Source organism: Schistocerca nitens, chromosome 5, assembly GCF_023898315.1.
Source record: "Schistocerca nitens isolate TAMUIC-IGC-003100 chromosome 5, iqSchNite1.1, whole genome shotgun sequence".
NCBI classification, from domain to species: Eukaryota; Metazoa; Arthropoda; class Insecta; order Orthoptera; family Acrididae; genus Schistocerca; species Schistocerca nitens.
In genome coordinates, this window is record NC_064618.1 from 282,038,193 (window position 1) to 282,055,228 (window position 17,036).

General features: G+C 42.7%; 1 protein-coding gene across 1 annotated transcript in view; it reads left to right on the top strand.

The window, feature by feature from the left end:
• The window catches only part of LOC126260390 (carboxypeptidase B-like), a 98,793-nt gene that overhangs the window by 35,094 nt on the left and 46,663 nt on the right, over window positions 1–17,036 (top strand). Inside the window, exons 4-5 of the mRNA XM_049957717.1 lie at window positions 3,712–4,001; window positions 9,094–9,109. Coding sequence (XP_049813674.1) covers window positions 3,712–4,001; window positions 9,094–9,109 — 306 coding nt within the window. The remainder of the gene's footprint in view (window positions 1–3,711; window positions 4,002–9,093; window positions 9,110–17,036) is intronic.

A 17,036-nucleotide genomic window follows, 5' to 3' on the forward strand; every position in this document is an offset into this window, starting at 1 on the left:
ACTATCGCGTATTAGGATATCCATGGTATCGCATGTTAGGAATAAGCCATCTAACGCTAGAAACCTAGCCCTATAGTTACGCTGCTTGGCTTGAACAATTTACTATAGCGAATGAAAGAGTACTTTGTGAAGAATATACTTTTGTTGCGTTGTTCTGCTCTTCAGTCCAAAGACTGGTTTGATGCAGCTCTCCATGCTACTGTACCCTATGCAAGCCTCTTCATCTCAGGGTAACTACTGCAACCTAAATCATTCTGAGACTCTTGGTCTCATCTCTTGGTCTCCCTTTACGATTTTTGAGTAAAAGTGCAAAAGGACTGCTGTTGAACTGGGTTCTTACTTTTGACAGCATAATTTGAAAAGTAAATAATTACAATCTAGATTCGCACCAATGAACTGAATAGTTATTCGATTGGTTACCCTCTCCTGCATTTGAAAAACGAGATTCGTTAAAAATAAGTTTTTGCTAAAAATATGACTAATCAATACTCAATTTCTCATCGAGATAATAACATTCTCTCAGTCCCATAAAACGACCGCCCGTAACGTAAGTTGGATGAATTCTGTATAAAATTTTGTCAGTTTTTTGACATAGCTTTTTAACTTGTACTATAATAGTTCTTATATTATGAATGAAAAAACACACACAACACTGGTATAAAATTTTACAATATTTATTATTTATTCCACAAACCGGTTTTCGGCTGTTACGACATCATCACGTACAAAGGTAAACTTGTGGTGCAGTGAAATTTTGTAGGACCAAAGATTTGAAACTAGTGCACCTACAGAGTGTCTCCATTTCCAGAAATGAAAATAATAAGATTCAGGAATAAAACGAGAGTAGTTATTTCAGTGTCAGTGTGATATAAGATTATTTAACTAAGATAAAATATGTGACAAATTAACTAATGAACTATACAGAAATTACAGATGGTGCGGATGGCTCTAAGCACTATGGGACTTAACATCTGAGGTCATCAGTCCCCTAGACTTAGAACTACCTAAACCAAACTAACCTAAGGACATCACATACATCCATGCCCGAGGCAGGATTCGAACCTGCGACCTTAGCAGCAACGCTAATTACGAACTGAAGCGCCTAGAACCGCTCGGGCACACCGGCACAGAAATTACAAAAAAGTAAATTGAACAATAAACTTTGATGAGATGGTCGTCTTATAGGACTGAGAGAATACTATTATGTCGAGGAATAACAAAATAATCATGTCTTTAAAGAATCTTAAAATACAAACAAATAAAATATACTAGTGAGATTAAGCAGGTAACTGAAGCAGCGGTGATTGTACGAAATATTTTTTTCAGCACGACAAGATAAATTGTAGTAACTAAAATAAAGAAAAAATGCGGCATGTGAGTAAGAGAAGTAATTTAAAACACGTCCTGGATGAGATTATGAAGGGGTACCAGCAGTTAGAAGCGGTAAGTAAAGGAACTGTGTTTCGTCATTCAGTACTAAGCTGGGGTCGATGGACATTGGTTTATTAATTTCCACTACTTCAAGACAGTTCATCTTCCTTCCTTTATGTATGTAATATAATACTTGAGGTTGCACCTCGTAAATATGTCCTTTAAGCAGATGGTCTGCAAATGTTGGGTCTCCTCTTCTAAGTGTCCAACTTTTGCGATGTTCCTTCAAGCGGGTGCATATTGCCGTGCTAGACTAACCTATACATAATTTGCCACAATTAAAAGTAATTTTACATGTTCCATGTTTTTCCACCGCTGGAATTACAAGTAATTTTATACATTCTACTCTTTTCTAAAAAAATGACTTTGTATAACCACGGCTGCTTCAATTATCTGATTAATGTCACTAGTATAATTTACCTGTTTGTATTTAGGAACTATTGAAGACAAGATTAGTTTGTTCAGCCACACCCTTGGAATACATCATCGAGGTTTATTGTTTAGTTTATTTTCTTCTATGAACAATTTTTTGTAATTTGTATACAGTTCATTTCTTAATGTGTCACATATTTTATGTTAGTTAAATAAACTTAAGTTGCATGTACACTGAAATAATTTCTCTCGTTTTATTACTAAATATGGCATTATTATTTTGATTTCTAGAAATGGAGAAACTCTGTAGATGCACTAGTTTAAAATCTATTGTGATGGCTATAAAGTTTATATGCCGGAAGCCAATAAAATAAAAAAAAATGTTTAAAATCTTTGATCCTACAAAATTTCACTGCAGCACATGTTTATCTTTGTAACTGATGATGGTGTAACAGCCGGAAACCGGTTTGTGAAACAAATAATAAATATTGTAGAATATTACACCAGTATAGCGTGTATTTTCTTCATAATGCATAAAATATTCTACCAAGGATTGATGGAACAATCAACGCGATGTAATAGTTCTCTTAAAGACTACAAATTATATGTACCTGTGTTCTATTCATCAAGACAAGAGAAGCTACCAAAAAAGGCCACTGACACCTACCATGATGGGGGCATAAAAACTATTGGCCAGTTGACCAAACCGAAATCTGATTCAACGAGTAACATCCAGACACCTTGACGTGAAGCTGCTTGCGCAGTGACGCTAAAACCTCCTTCGGACCACATCTAGCGCTAGCGCTACATATATCACGAAGCTGTCAAAATCCAGTACTTACGTATATAATGTTTCACTGATGTTCATTTCCATTTTGTAGTTAATATGTTTCCGTGCCATGACAATATTTTGCAGCTGTAACCCAACATTGACCTGTTAGGGCGAAAGTGTTGCACCTATTTGCGACGTCTCTGTCCATACCAAAAATGCCCGATATGCGAACAGTTGTTTTGTCGAGTGCTTGTTTTCTACACCAAGAGGGGGAAATTTCTGCTTCGTTCCCATGTTTTTTTCTTGAAATAATCCATATTCCCACTGGGTTGTTTTGAAAATGCAAAGACAATTAATTTATTTTTATATTTACTCAGATATGTTTCGACAACTATGTGTCATCTTCTGTGGCTCAAATCTTTATTTCTGTAGAGTACAATGTCACATTTATAATAGTTTAACTGTTGTACACCTAAGAATTACAGTATGTGTAGTTTACTTTGTTTTGCTCAGACGCTCACCTTAAAATTACGTCGCTAACTGAACTGTATTATTATACACCGATTTTAGTGCACTATTTTTTTTTGACAGCATGTTACCTGCAAACTAGCCATGAAGAAAATTAATGCGTATTTGTGAACAACTGTTTCGAAGGTAGAGGTTATGTAGGTTTCTGTACTTACATTTTTTTTGTCCTCTTTCGTGTTTGTGGTTGGTGTCTCGATCGACTGCTATTTAGTGCACTGTTTTCACTAGTTTTCCACAAATTTCCGCACACTATTGGCAACAACAAAAGAGTCATCCCCTCCATGTAGGGCTCTTCGAAAATAGAAAGCTGAGGACTGAGAACAAAGTTTCATGACATTCGTGTTCTGAGTGCCTGGGCTTTGTTCTCCCACCTCTGTCTGGTGATAATGGGTGCACGCTGTGCTGATTTTGCGGAAATGTAAGTTTCACAAACTTCACTAGTACGATCCATACTCTGAGCTAATTGTCTACCGAGGCAGCACTGAGGATGATACAGGCATATCCTTCTACCGTACATTTACTTATTATTAAACAAAATCCCTTTTATCAGGATAGTATGCTCTGACCTAATGGTTATATGGTCTGTGCTCTCCACCACGGTTTTACAGATTCTGCAGTACCTGTCGGATCTGGCTTCAAACTACTCCGACACGGTGACGGTAGAGTCCATCGGGAACAGCTACGCAGGCCGCGACCTGGATATCATCAAGATCTCCTCCGGAGGTGACGACACCAGGTTTGTTATACTCATCGACGCGGGCATCCACGCCAGGGAGTGGATAGCGCCAGCTGCCGCTCTCTACGTCATCAACCAGCTGGTCGAGAACGCTGCAGAAAGCGCGCTGGCAGACAACGTCGACTGGCACACCGTCCCCGTGCTCAACCCTGATGGTTACGAGTACACCTTCAAAGAGATAATGACACCAGAAACCACAGCGGAACTCGTATTTATACAATCTCGGAAAAAAAGACGCACCATCAAGGAATTATCCCAATGGGACAGAAATGACAGATGTGATGTACATGCACAGACAAGCAAATGATTACAGTTTAACCAAAATTAGATGATTTATTGAAGAGGAAGAGCTCCACAAATTGAGCACATTAGTAACACTATGGTACACTTCTAGCGCTTTTGAAAGCAGTTATTCGGCTTGGCATTCATTGATAGAGATGTTGGATGTCGTTCCAATTTCTGTCCAATAGGCGCATTAAATAATCAAAATCCCTAGCTGGATAGAGGGTTCTACCTATAATACTCCAAACATTCTCAATTGGGTACAGATCCGGTGACCCTACTGGCCAAGTTAGGTTTTGTCAAGTAGGTGACACACAGCAGAAACTCTCGCCATGTGCTGGCGGCAATTGCCTTGCTGAGGTCTATGCCGAGGATGGCATGCCATGAAGGACTACAAAACGGGGCTTAGAATATCGTCGATGTACCACTGTGCTGTGCTGTAAGGGTGCTGGGAATGACAACCATAAGGAGTCCTGCTACGACAATATACGGCTCTTGAGACCATCAGTCCTGACAGTCGGGCGTGTGGTCGGCGACACTCAGCTTTGTATCCATCCCTGCCCAGGCTGTCTTCAGACACGTTTCTGGCCTGGAATCTCATTGTCTGGAATAGAACTGTCTTCAGTAATGAGCCCCACTGCGAATTGAGCCCCAATCACCGGAAAAGAAGCGTCTGGTGACACCTTGGAGAGCAGTGGCACACCAACCTGACTGTCGCCAACCGTACTATTCGGTAGCGAGGAGTGACGGCCTCGGCTGCCATTTGTTTTCATAGCAGGACGCCCTTTGTTGTCATCCGCGGCACCTTTACAGTACAGTGGTACTCGACGATATTCTACTCACCGTTTTATTTTCCTTTATGGCAAGTCATCCTAGGGTTACATTTCAGCAAAATAATGCCCGGCCTCACAAGGCGAGAGTTTTTACAGCTTGTCTTCGTGCGTCCCAAAGCCTACCTTGTTCAGCAAGGTCGTCAGATCTCTCCGCAATGGAGAACGTTCGGAGCATTATGGGCAGGACCCTCCAACCACCTCCCTCGGGAGAGCATCCAACAACTCTGTCAATCAATATCATGCCAAATAACTTCTTGCATAAGGGAAAGTGTGTAGTAGTTCCATTAGCGTGATATTTAAACTTTTCCCAGTATAATGACTATTCCTAAAAGAGTATATCTGTAGATGATCATTTCCCTAGGAGAATCCATAAGAATTACACGGCTTCTCGGGAGGGGGGAGGGGAGGAGATAAAAACCACATGCTTGCTCCTAGGCAGTCAGTTCACCAGCCTACCTGATGATGGCGAGGGTGGATACTTGCCGAAATATCGTGGCCATCGAACACTGACATTTGACCATTTACCACGAACTATTCCGTAATCTAACCCTGTCCCATGTAGGAGTGAAATGTAGGTGCTGAAGAATATTTACAAATTCTTCACTTTTAAAAAATACTGGTTCTTGAGATATAACGTTGTAAGTAGCCTTTCACTGTATAACAGGCGTCTATCTTCAGGAGTCTGCAATTCATGTTCTTCAACATTTTCGTGATGCACTCCCTTAAGTCTTACAATCCTGTGGCTATTCGTGGCATCGTTCTTAGTATAAAATACATGATCAGGCGAAGATCCGAAACTGAGAAACTTATTAGTAGAATTAAACAACCACTTCAGTTGCCATTAATTTTTTATTTATTGCACTACCGGTTTCGAATCCTAAAGCATCGTCTTCAAGTGTCAAGAACAGCGAACGAGAGAAGCTACTAGCGGACAGGAACTATGGGGATGAAAGCCATGAAAATTGATGTTCTTATGAAAACATAAATATGTGGCAGTCGGGCCAATCGGTCACGGGGAGGCGGACATACCCACGTCAAACAAACGCATAGGACTGGGACGAATATGCTAACATAGAGGGAGGGATCTGGACAAAAAAGACCTTGATAGTAAATAAATAAATAACTGCACTCACACGTAGGACCAGAAACCGCGTTGCCCGCATCGACAGCACTACACAGAAGTGAGTAAAGCAGAGACGGACCAGATGCCAGCTGACAGCGGCAGCAGAAGCGACTGACACACTAGCCAATGAGGTGGGAACCACAGTAGATAGCCGAGAAACTGCGGGACACAGGGGCTGATTCGTCTGCTCGCTTACATAAGTGTGGTTCACAAGATCGATACAAAATAGAACTACAAATGCAAGAATAAATGTAATAATAATGAACACGAGTGCTGCGCAAAAATGATTACAAATCGCCTGCCGCGATGGTCTAGCGGTTCTAGGCGCTCAGTCCGGAGCCGCGCGACTGCTACGGTCGCAGGTTCGAATCCTGCCTCGGACATAGATTGTGTGATGTCCTTAGGTTAGATAGGTTTAAGTAGTTCTAAGTTCTTGGGGACTGATGTCCATAGATGTTAAGTCCCATAGTGCTCAGAGCCATTTTTGATTACAAATCAACGTGGCAGAGTGCCTCAGGATAAAAACGTGAAAGATAAAAATACAACTAAAATAGAGGGCACAGATAGTGGGCAAAAATATATCTAAAAACTGAGCTATAAGACGACAGGTGAAGTATCGCAGGAGAATAATGTCAACTGTTAACATCGGTATTCATATATGGAAGTTTATAAAAAGATTAGTCTGGTTTAAAGATATACACGCAACAAAAATAGCAATCTACACATATAAAACTGCACGGTGGATCGCCACAGTACCAATACGTAATAAATGTAAGCGAGAAAAAAAAGGAGCTACAGACTAGGACTACCGAAAGCGAGTAAAGAAGCTAAGCCTACATGTAGTGTACGAGAACACTCTAATTAGGGTACAATAGGATTACGTTAAAATGAAGTAATACAAACCATATTAAATATATGGAAGTACCACGGTTGAGACACTAAATATAATAACATATAAACCTAGGTGTTCAGCAAGAATCCCTGAAAGTCAACGTGACAGAACACACAACAATAAAAAGATATACCTGTAAAACAGGGCCTACTGATAGTATAAAGAAATACATTAAAAATTAAAGTAATATGACGAGTTCATGTTTGTCCAAATTCCTCTATATCAACGTCTTTGTTTTAGTCCCATGCGTTTATTCGATGTGGATGTGACCCCTCCATTACTGACTCCCAACCGCCATACATTTATGTTTCCATAAGTACACCACTTTTCGTGGCTTCACTTTTCTCTTTCAACCCCATAGTCCTTGTACGTTATTAGCTCCTCTTGTTCGCAGTTGGTGGCACCTGAAGATTAAGCTTTAGGCTTTGAAGCTGGTCGTGCAGTACATAAGAAACTAATGGCAAATGAAGCGGATTTCTTTGTTCATCTACGGGCCTCACACGTTTGAGAAGTATTCGAGATAGGACACACAGAAGATTTATAAGCAATCTTTTTTGTAGACTGACGGCATTTACCCAGTATACCGCCAATGAACTGAAGTCTATCGTCCCCCTAATCAAAGATTGAGGTTAGGTTATCATTCCATTTCATATCACTACAAACTGTTACTCAAATATTTGCACGAGTTAACTGATTGAAACTGTAACTCGCTGTCTTATAAGACACTATTTTTTCTGCGTTTTGTGCAGTGCACAAATACACGTCTATGAACATTTAAAACAATGTACCAGTCTTTGCATGTTGAAATCCTGTAGAGATCTGACTGGATAATTGTACAGCTTTTTTCAGATTTAGAATGGGGAGCTAGTCCCGCCAAAGGATGCATCCGTGATGGGCGTGCCAGGCCTATCGTTAGCCGAGGTCGGAATCCGATTCCTCTACGATGGTTAGGGGAACCGGATGTCGATGCCAGCGGCGTGGAAGTGTGCTCCCAACGTGACGTAACCCATGGACAGTGTCCCGCAGGGCATCCATCCACTTTCTCATATAGCCGCGACGCGTTGTTACGTATGGTCGTCTATTTCATTGCAGATAACTGCATCATCTGCAGAACGTCTGCGGTTCATATTGTCTGCCAAGTCATTAATATGACAATATGAACAACAAGAGTCCCTACACGCTTTTCTGGCGCACACCCAAAGTTACTTTAACTTCTGCTTATGACTCTATCTAGAACAACATGCTGCGTTCCCCCACACCCCACACCCCTTTCCAAAATATCCTCAATCCAATCATAAATTTTGTTAGTTACAGCATATAATCGTAATTTTTTAACTAACGTTGGTTAGGGGCAAGTCAACTTCTTTCCAGGAGTGAAGATATACGGCATTCATATGATTGACTTGATCCATGAATCGCAGGATGTCTTGTGTGAAAACGGCAAGTTGAGTTTCGCACGATCTATCTTTTCGAAATCCATACTGGTGCTGTCATTCTGCTCGAGATACCACTCTGAAATAAGTTGGCATCTGTCATACACTTTTCAGTTGCGATTTGACACACACAATCAGGCTACCAGAATCTTAAAAATTTCTGCCTCGAACATAAGTGGTACAGTCATTTGAAACAGCTAAGCAAGTCTGTGTAGTCGCGCGATTGGAGTTCTGCCTAACTTATGGTCATGCAGAGTATTACTCTAGCAGAAATTTCTTAGGCACTTTCAGGCTATTGGGACTGTGTGACGAACGATTCCATAGAAACGAAATTACTGTTTGGTCTCCTAACAAGGGCGGTTGGTTCTGAGTACATATTATCTGGGAACTACCCGTCTCTCTGTTAAAATGTGGGAGTGGTCGAGCTGGCACCACCCATTCTTCTATGCGACACATTCTTGCCATAAAAATATTGTGGCTGTTATAAAGTTTGCTTTTGGTCTCCAGAAAGCACACATTTGCTGACTCCATGTATTTTGTCTCCCGAGTGTCCTCTTCTACGTTCTGCGACACCAGTGAATTATAATAGAGGCGGCGAAAGATGATCCCTGACAGCTGGCAGCGCCGTTACGAGCTTTCAATTGCGAAGCTCAAATGGCTGCAGGAGAAAACAATATGGTCGCCTATACAGTTTCGACAATACTGACGTGCTGTCGTAGAGACGTACCAAAACGCAGTACGTGATTAATTTAGGTGGATTCCACATGGAGCAACCACATGAAACCCACTGCAACTGTCAGGGAACTTCTTTCGCCGACTTTACTATAAAACGTGGTGAACGAGTACTATAAAACGTGGTGAACGAGCAATTTTGCTTCGAATCCCACGTTGCTCTCCACAGAGTAATACCGACAACCTACTACTACTAATGTGAGGCAAAGCACCTTCCGTCAGACCTAAAGTAACCTCCTCATCTACATGTTCGACCCAAACTACTTCGCCCCTACAAGTCCCCAACATTCTCTTCATCGAGTTATTTACTATCGCTCTGCAAATTACGTTTCTGGAGAACGAAACTCTCCTCTGTAAGGATCAACCTGGATTCCTTAAGCAGAGATGTTGCAAAACACAGCTTGCTCTAACTGTCCATGAAATCCAGAGCGCCGTACATAGAAACGTGTTCCTTGACTTCTAGAAGGAATCTGATACAGTTCCATAGTGTCGTTAAATGACAAAAATGCGAGTTTACGAAGTATCAGACGACATTTGCAACTCGATTTACAACTTATTAACAGACAGAACTCAGTACGTAGATATTAATGGCAAGGATCTGATAGATTTAGGGGTAACGTCGGAATGCTGGAGGCCACTAATGTTTACAATTTACAGGAGTGATTTAGTGGATTCCATCGGAAGCTCTATGAGGCTGTTCCCAGACTATGCTGTTACCTACAGCGAGGTTTCAGCCCCAGATTAGTGTAACGAAATGTAATAACCTGTTGAGTATCGACGATTGGTGCAGGCATCGCCAGTTGACCCTCGACGTATTGTATATAAAGAGACGAAGACGCCCATTACGTTTCGATTACGCCATTGGTGATGAATCACTGAAAACAAGACACTTCGGAGCTACCTAAACCATCCAAACTGACAGCAGGGAAAGCTGAAATTGATTGGCAGAATCGTAAGGAAATGTCGTTCAACAATGAAACAAGAGGCTTACAAAACGGATGTAAGACCATGTTGGTTGTTTTACACTAGTATGGGAGCCTTATCACGTTGGATTGTTAGATAATGTAAAGAACATCCAAGGAATGTCACGTTTCATCATCGCATCGATTAAGAAGTGCGAGAAATTCTGCTGAGATGCTCAACAAACTCCGGTGATAGACAGAGACATTATACATTACAGAGAGGTTCACTGTCGTATCATGACTCGGACAACACATTAGTTGCTCCCACATGCATCTCGAGAAATGGCCAAGACGAGAGAATCGGAAAAATCAGAAGCCATACGCACGTTTATCGGCAGTCTTTCTTCCCACTCACCAGTTGCGAATGCAAGAGGGAAGGAAAGTATTGACAGTGGTGCCGGAAGCGCTTCCCGCCACACACGACAAGGTGGCTTTGGGAGTGTAAATATAGATGCCCACCCCTTACAACGCCTTCACATTCTCTAACAAGTCACACAGTATTAAACCTAAATTTCACCACCGTGTACTCCCGAAACTTACCCCCATTTTATACCGCACAGCAGACAGAATCCTTACACATCTTGAGCCCTCCGCAAACTTGACGTGATCCCTTACGTTTACCCGAAACCCCATAAAGCTTTCTAACAAGCTTCATCCAATTTAATACCTTCATTGCACACACAATTTCCATCTCCTTTCTCACGATTCTATTTCGTCTCGATAATGGAAAGTTAGGCTGGTCGCCAAGCCTCAAGAGATCATTCCCATTTCACGTACATCAGCAACACAACTTCAACACCAGTATCAGCAGGAAAAGATAATAACTATGCGGATCGCCACCTAAGTCAACACCGTCGCATCTACATCACCAGTTTCGCTATCATTTGCATTTTAGATCATCGTTTAACATTTCTTTCTAGCACATTGTCTCCGAGGCAGAAGAGCAGTCATGTTACTGCCGGCAGCCTATCGCCAATACGAAGAATGCTAAATGTAAGGGTAAAGCTGGTCCCAACCCTAAGATTTGTCCGAGTACCACAGGCCTTTACGAAAAATGGCCCTATTGGAGAAACGCAAATTCCATTATCTTCACCCAGTCTTTGAACTGGTCTTCCCAGCTAGTTGTAGAGCGACATGTGCTTTATGGGGTGCAACTTTGCAGTTTTCTCCGTTAAAAAATCATTACCAAAGCTTTAACTGAAGCAGTATCAAGGGATGCCAATGATACTACGTTGTGCATGATAATATATCAGTTTGAGACACTTTCCAAAAGACCACATATAAATTATGGTGCTATATTGTATTACTTTTCTACGAATATACACTACTGGCCATTAAAATTACTACACCAAGAAGAGATGCAGATGATAAACGGGTATTCATTGGACAAATATATTATACTAGAACTGACATGTGATTACATTTTCACGCAATTTGGGTACATAGATCCTGAGAAATCAGTGCCCAGAACAACCACTTCTGGCCGTAATAACGGCCTGGATACGCCTGGGCATTGAGTCAAACAGAGCTTGGATGCCGTGTACAGGTACAGCTGCCTATGCAGCTTCAACACGGTACCACAGTTCATCAAGAGTAGTGACTGGTGTATTGTGAAGAGCCAGTTGCTCGGCCACCATTGTTCAGACGTTTTCAATTGGTGAAAGATCTAGAGAATGTGCTGGCCAGGGCAGCAGTCGAACATTTTCTGTATCCAGAAAGGCCCGTACAAGACCTGCAACATGTGGTCATGCATTACTCTGCTGAAACGTAGAGTTTCGCAGGGATCGAATGAAGGCTAGAGCCACGGGTCGTAACACATCTGAAATGTGACGTCCACTGTTCAAATTGCCGTCAGTGCGAACAAGAGGTGACCGAGACGTGTAACCAATGGCACCTCGGGTGATACGCCAGTATGGCGATGACGAATACACGCTTCCAATGTGCGTTCACCGCGATGTCGCCAAACACGTATGCGACCATCATGATGCTGTGAACAGAACCTGGATTCATCCGTCCGAAAAATGACGTTTTTCCATTCGTGCACCCAGGTTCGTCGTTGAGTACACCATTGCAGGCTCTCCTGTCTGTGATGCAGCGTCAGGGGTAACCGCAGCCACGATCTCCGAGCTGATAGTCCATGCTGCTGCAAAAGTCGTCGAGCTATTCGTGCAGATGGTTGTCGTCTTGCAAACGTTCCCATCTGTTGACTCAGGGATCGAGACGTTGCTGCACGATCCGTTACAGTCATGCGGATAAGATGCCTGTCATCTCGACTGCTAGTGATACAATGCCGTTGGGATCCAGCACGGCGTTCCGTATTACCCTCCTGAACCCACCTATTGCATATTCTGCTAACAGTCATAGGATCTCGACCAACGCGAACAACAATATCGCGATACGATAAACCGCAATCGCGATAGGCTACAATCCAACCTTTATTAAAGTCGGAAACGTGATAGTATGCATTTGTCCTCCTTACACGAGGCATCACAACAACGTTTCACCAGGCAACGCCGGTCAGCTACTGTTTGTGTATGAGAAATCAGTTGGAAACTTTTCTCATGTCAGCACGTTGTAGGTGTCCTCACCAGCGCCAACCTTGTGTGAAAGCTCTGAAAAGCTAATCATTTGCACATCACAGCATCTTCTCCCTGTCGGTTAAATTTCGCGTCTGTAGCACGTCATCTTCGTGGTGTAGCAATTTTAATGGCCAGTAGTGTAGTTTTCCACATCTTGTATACCTGAAATTTTTGAATTATCTCCGTTATAAGTCTGCTAAAATGTACTATGCGTTCTCCATGGAATGGTGAATACTTCGCCACTCATTTTGCGGATATTCCCACTCTACGGTATCGACATTTTGAGTCCTTCCGGTAGGATCAAGATTTTCGTCAGCAACAAATCCCTTCTCTTTCTCGACATCTAACATTCTCATTTGATCTATACTGCCACAGAGACATGTGCTGGGCATGATACCCGGACATACGACATTCCTTTATGCACGAAAACCACCTGTATAGCACTTTTAGGAGAGGATTTGTGTTTCAGTATCAATCCGCACGAGCTAGTCTCCAGAATTACTGATTACACTGAACCGTGACTCGCTTGGCAGTATACTGCTAGCGCATTACCAATGGCCCAGTCGCAAGCGTTCAAATTCCTCTTCTGACAACAAGCTCTCTTAGCTACTTAAGGTCAATATGGCGATTCTTTCTTCGAAAATGCGCCGGCCGGTTTGCGTCTCCGTCATTGTACCGTTGTCGGGTGGATGTTAAACTCTAACCTTGTTTTCTTCCACAATCACCATCCTCGGTGCAGTACTGGATTTTGTCCTGGCGTCGAACAGCGGTAAAATGCTACACACTGTTTTTAAGAGGATCTTGTGCCGCTCTGCAATCCCGCTGAAACAGTTGTGAAGGCCACCAGAAGGGCACAACTTTTCCTCCAGTAACAACACTTTTTTCAGTCGTAAGGTGACTTTATATTTGATATTTCGAGTGGCACATTTCTGTTCTATTACCCTTTAGCAATCATAATAATTGAACTGGAAAAAACACACTGAGGATCTGCTGAAAAGTTTGAGTTCAGCTACTTATGCTATTAGGGTAATTGCAAATTTTGGCGATATACATTTCAGTAAATAAGCTTACCACGCCTATTTTCATTCTCTGCTTTCGTATGGCATCATATTCCGGGGTAACTCATCATTGAGTAAAAGAGTGTTCATTGCGCAAAAGCGTGTAATCAGAATAATTGCTGGAGCTCATCCAAGATCATCCAGGAGACATTTATTTAAAGAGCTAGAGATCTTCACTGTAGCCTCAGAATATATATATATATATATATATATATATATATATATATATATTCACTTATGAAATTTGTTATTAACAATCCGAACGAATTCAAAAGTAATAGCAGTGTACATGGCTACAACACGAGGAGAAAGGATGATCTTCACTACTCAAGGTTAAATCTAACTTTGGCTCAGAAGGGGGTAAATTATGCAGCCACAAAAGTGTTTGGTCACTCAAGGTAAGTGACTTACCTAATAGCATCAGCAGATAGCTATATAGCATTTAAGAAGCAATTAAAAGAATTTCTTAATGCAACTCCTTCTACTGACTGCTACGGTCGCAGGTTCGAATCCTGCCTCGTGCATGGAAGTGTGTAATGTCCTTAGGTTAGTTAGATTTAAGTAGTTCTAAGTTGAGCCATCTGAACCATTTGACGCCTTGTAGCTGTCTTCTAAAAGGATTAGACAATGTTTGTGCGAATTCTGTCACTGATTTATTGCAGGAATGACATTCACAGAGAGAATTCGCGTTGCACAACTAATTATTTTTAACAAAAGTACAGTTGGAGTGCCAAACAAATTTTTTCGACTGGGGACATACACGTAGTCAGGAATGACGCACCATGTTATCTCGGATGGAAAGTCATCGACAGAAGGAAGTAACTTTGGGCGTGACACAGAGAAGCATGTTGGGATCCTTGTTCCTCATACTGTATTTGAATGGCCTGGCATCCAATATTATCACTAACCTCATTTATTTCGAAGATTATGCAGTGATCTACAATGAATATCTGAAGAAGGTCTCTAAAACATTCAGTCAGATCTTCATAAGATTTCAGAGTGATGCAAAGAATGACAAATAGTTTTAAACTCTCATAAATGTAATACTGTGTATTTCACAAAATGCAGAAATACGGTATCCTATGACCATAATATTGTAGAGGCTCCAGGTGGCTGGCCTGACAGTACGTGATGGAACTGGGTTGTCAGAGGTCGAAAAGCCAGTAGTTCACCACCCTGAATGGGGTAACGGTGGAGTGGCGAGTACCTGGTTGTGGTTCGATGTTTAGATAAGAAAACAACGTCGTTGAAAGATTAATTTATTGCTCAGCAAACTATAATAGCCGTGACAAAGTTCGGAGAAGCCGTTGCCCCCATAGTGTAAGCTATACACGGTCAGTGTCCTGCGGTTAGTGAGTGGGCTATTGTCCCTGGCGCCCCACAGCGTCACTCAGCCAGTGAAGTGATGGCAGCAGCGGCGCAGCAAGGATGCTGACTTCACAATGACCAGCGCCCACAGTGACTCTTCTGCAGGCTAGAGGCAGCCACGTGACTCAAGGCAGGGCGAGCAAAACCACGTTATGGACCCAACGTGGAAGAGTCAGCTTTCAGCAATAGTGCTTGCGTACACAAGTGGAAATGGACAGCAAAGAGTTTGACCAAGCAAGCAATGATGGTTTAGTGGCTGCACGTCCCCTGGCTCGAACTATACACCACCAGGGTAGGAGGCCAGCAGTGGTTGCAATAGGACTGCTGGTGGCCCTCCGGTTGGAGTCGGCAACATCAGAGTCAGTACGACCGGCAGGGCAACAGCTAGCAGCGCCAAGGTCCAATAGTGGCAGTTTGCAGATTCATGTCAACTCAAAGATCAGCGTGGACCTCCCGTCAAAGGTGGCCGCCGTCAAACTGCCTACTGACAATACTTGTTGTACCAGCAGGTCGCTTCTAATGTAAGCGCCAGGCCACTACCTGTCCGACCCACTTTCTTGAGGCTCTTACACTACCCCTGGTGGTATTTTTATTTTATCCAGCCGAGTACATTACTTGCAGCCTTGCAGCACAACTATATCATTCAGTCAACTCAAACCAATACCTCGATGAAACATTTTGTATAGATATGAGACGAAATGCTCTCATAGGCTGAATCATAGGTCAAGGACGTGTCAGACTTCGATTGATTGTCAGGATACTGAAAGAATGCGACCATTCTACAGAGGTATCTGCTTGCATATATCTTCCATGACCAATCTAAGAATATTCAAGTATGAGGGACCCATACCATATGCCACTAACGGGAGACATTTATCGCTTGCGCCTTTGTCCCGCATTTTGCGCGGGGTTGGCGTGGTTAAATCAGATTTGGCATCTTAATTTGAAGGGGTGGCCGGATGACCTTCCTGCCGCCACCCCGTACCCCCTGGGACGGAATCAGAGTACCCCATCTGTCTGCGTCTAGTGGAAATCATGGAAAAGTGCGGATATGTTTCAAATGTCTGTGAGTCATGTAACTGTGGCGGGATGTGGGGACCAGCCCAGTATTCACCTAGAGGGATGTGGAAAACCGCCTAAAAACCACATTCAGGCTGGCTGGCACCCCAGCCTTTGTCGTTAATTCGGCGGGCTGATTCGATCCAGGGCCAACGCGCCTACTCGAGTCCAGGAAGCAGGGCATTAGCGCTCGCGGCTAACCTGGCGGGTCCACTAACGAGAGACATTGAACGTATACAAAGAATATCAGGAGAGCATCGCACAAACTGAAAATTTGAATTCGCACACTCTCGAAGATAGACGCAAATTCACCTGCGATAGCCAGTTTAAAAGGTTTAAGAAACAAGTAGTAAATGAAAAGTTTAGGTGTTCTCTTTATCCCCCTCGTATCGTTCCCGTGAAGAAAAGATTACACTATTTACAGTACACTCACAGCCATGTAAGCAGTCGCTCTCCCCACGCTCAGAATCGCGACTAGAATGGGAAGGAACCCTAACCATGCTCAGTTCTGTCTGTCATGGATTTCAGAAGTTTTCACAGTGCACTGAGGTGACAAAAGGCTGGTATTGTGCTATGCACATATAGAGATGGCGGTAGTATCGCGTACACTAGGTATAAAAGGGCAGAGCACTGGTGGAGCTGTCATTCGTACTTGGATGATTCATGTGAGAAGGTGAACGACGTGATTATGGCCGCACGACTGGAATTAACAGACTTTGAACGCGGAATGGTAATTCGAGCTAGTCGCATGGGACATTTAATTTCGGAAATCGTTAGAGAATTCAATATTCCGAGTTTCACAGTGTCAAGAATGTGCCGAGGGTACCAAATTTCAGGCACTACCTCTCATCACGGACAATGCAGTGGCCGACGTCT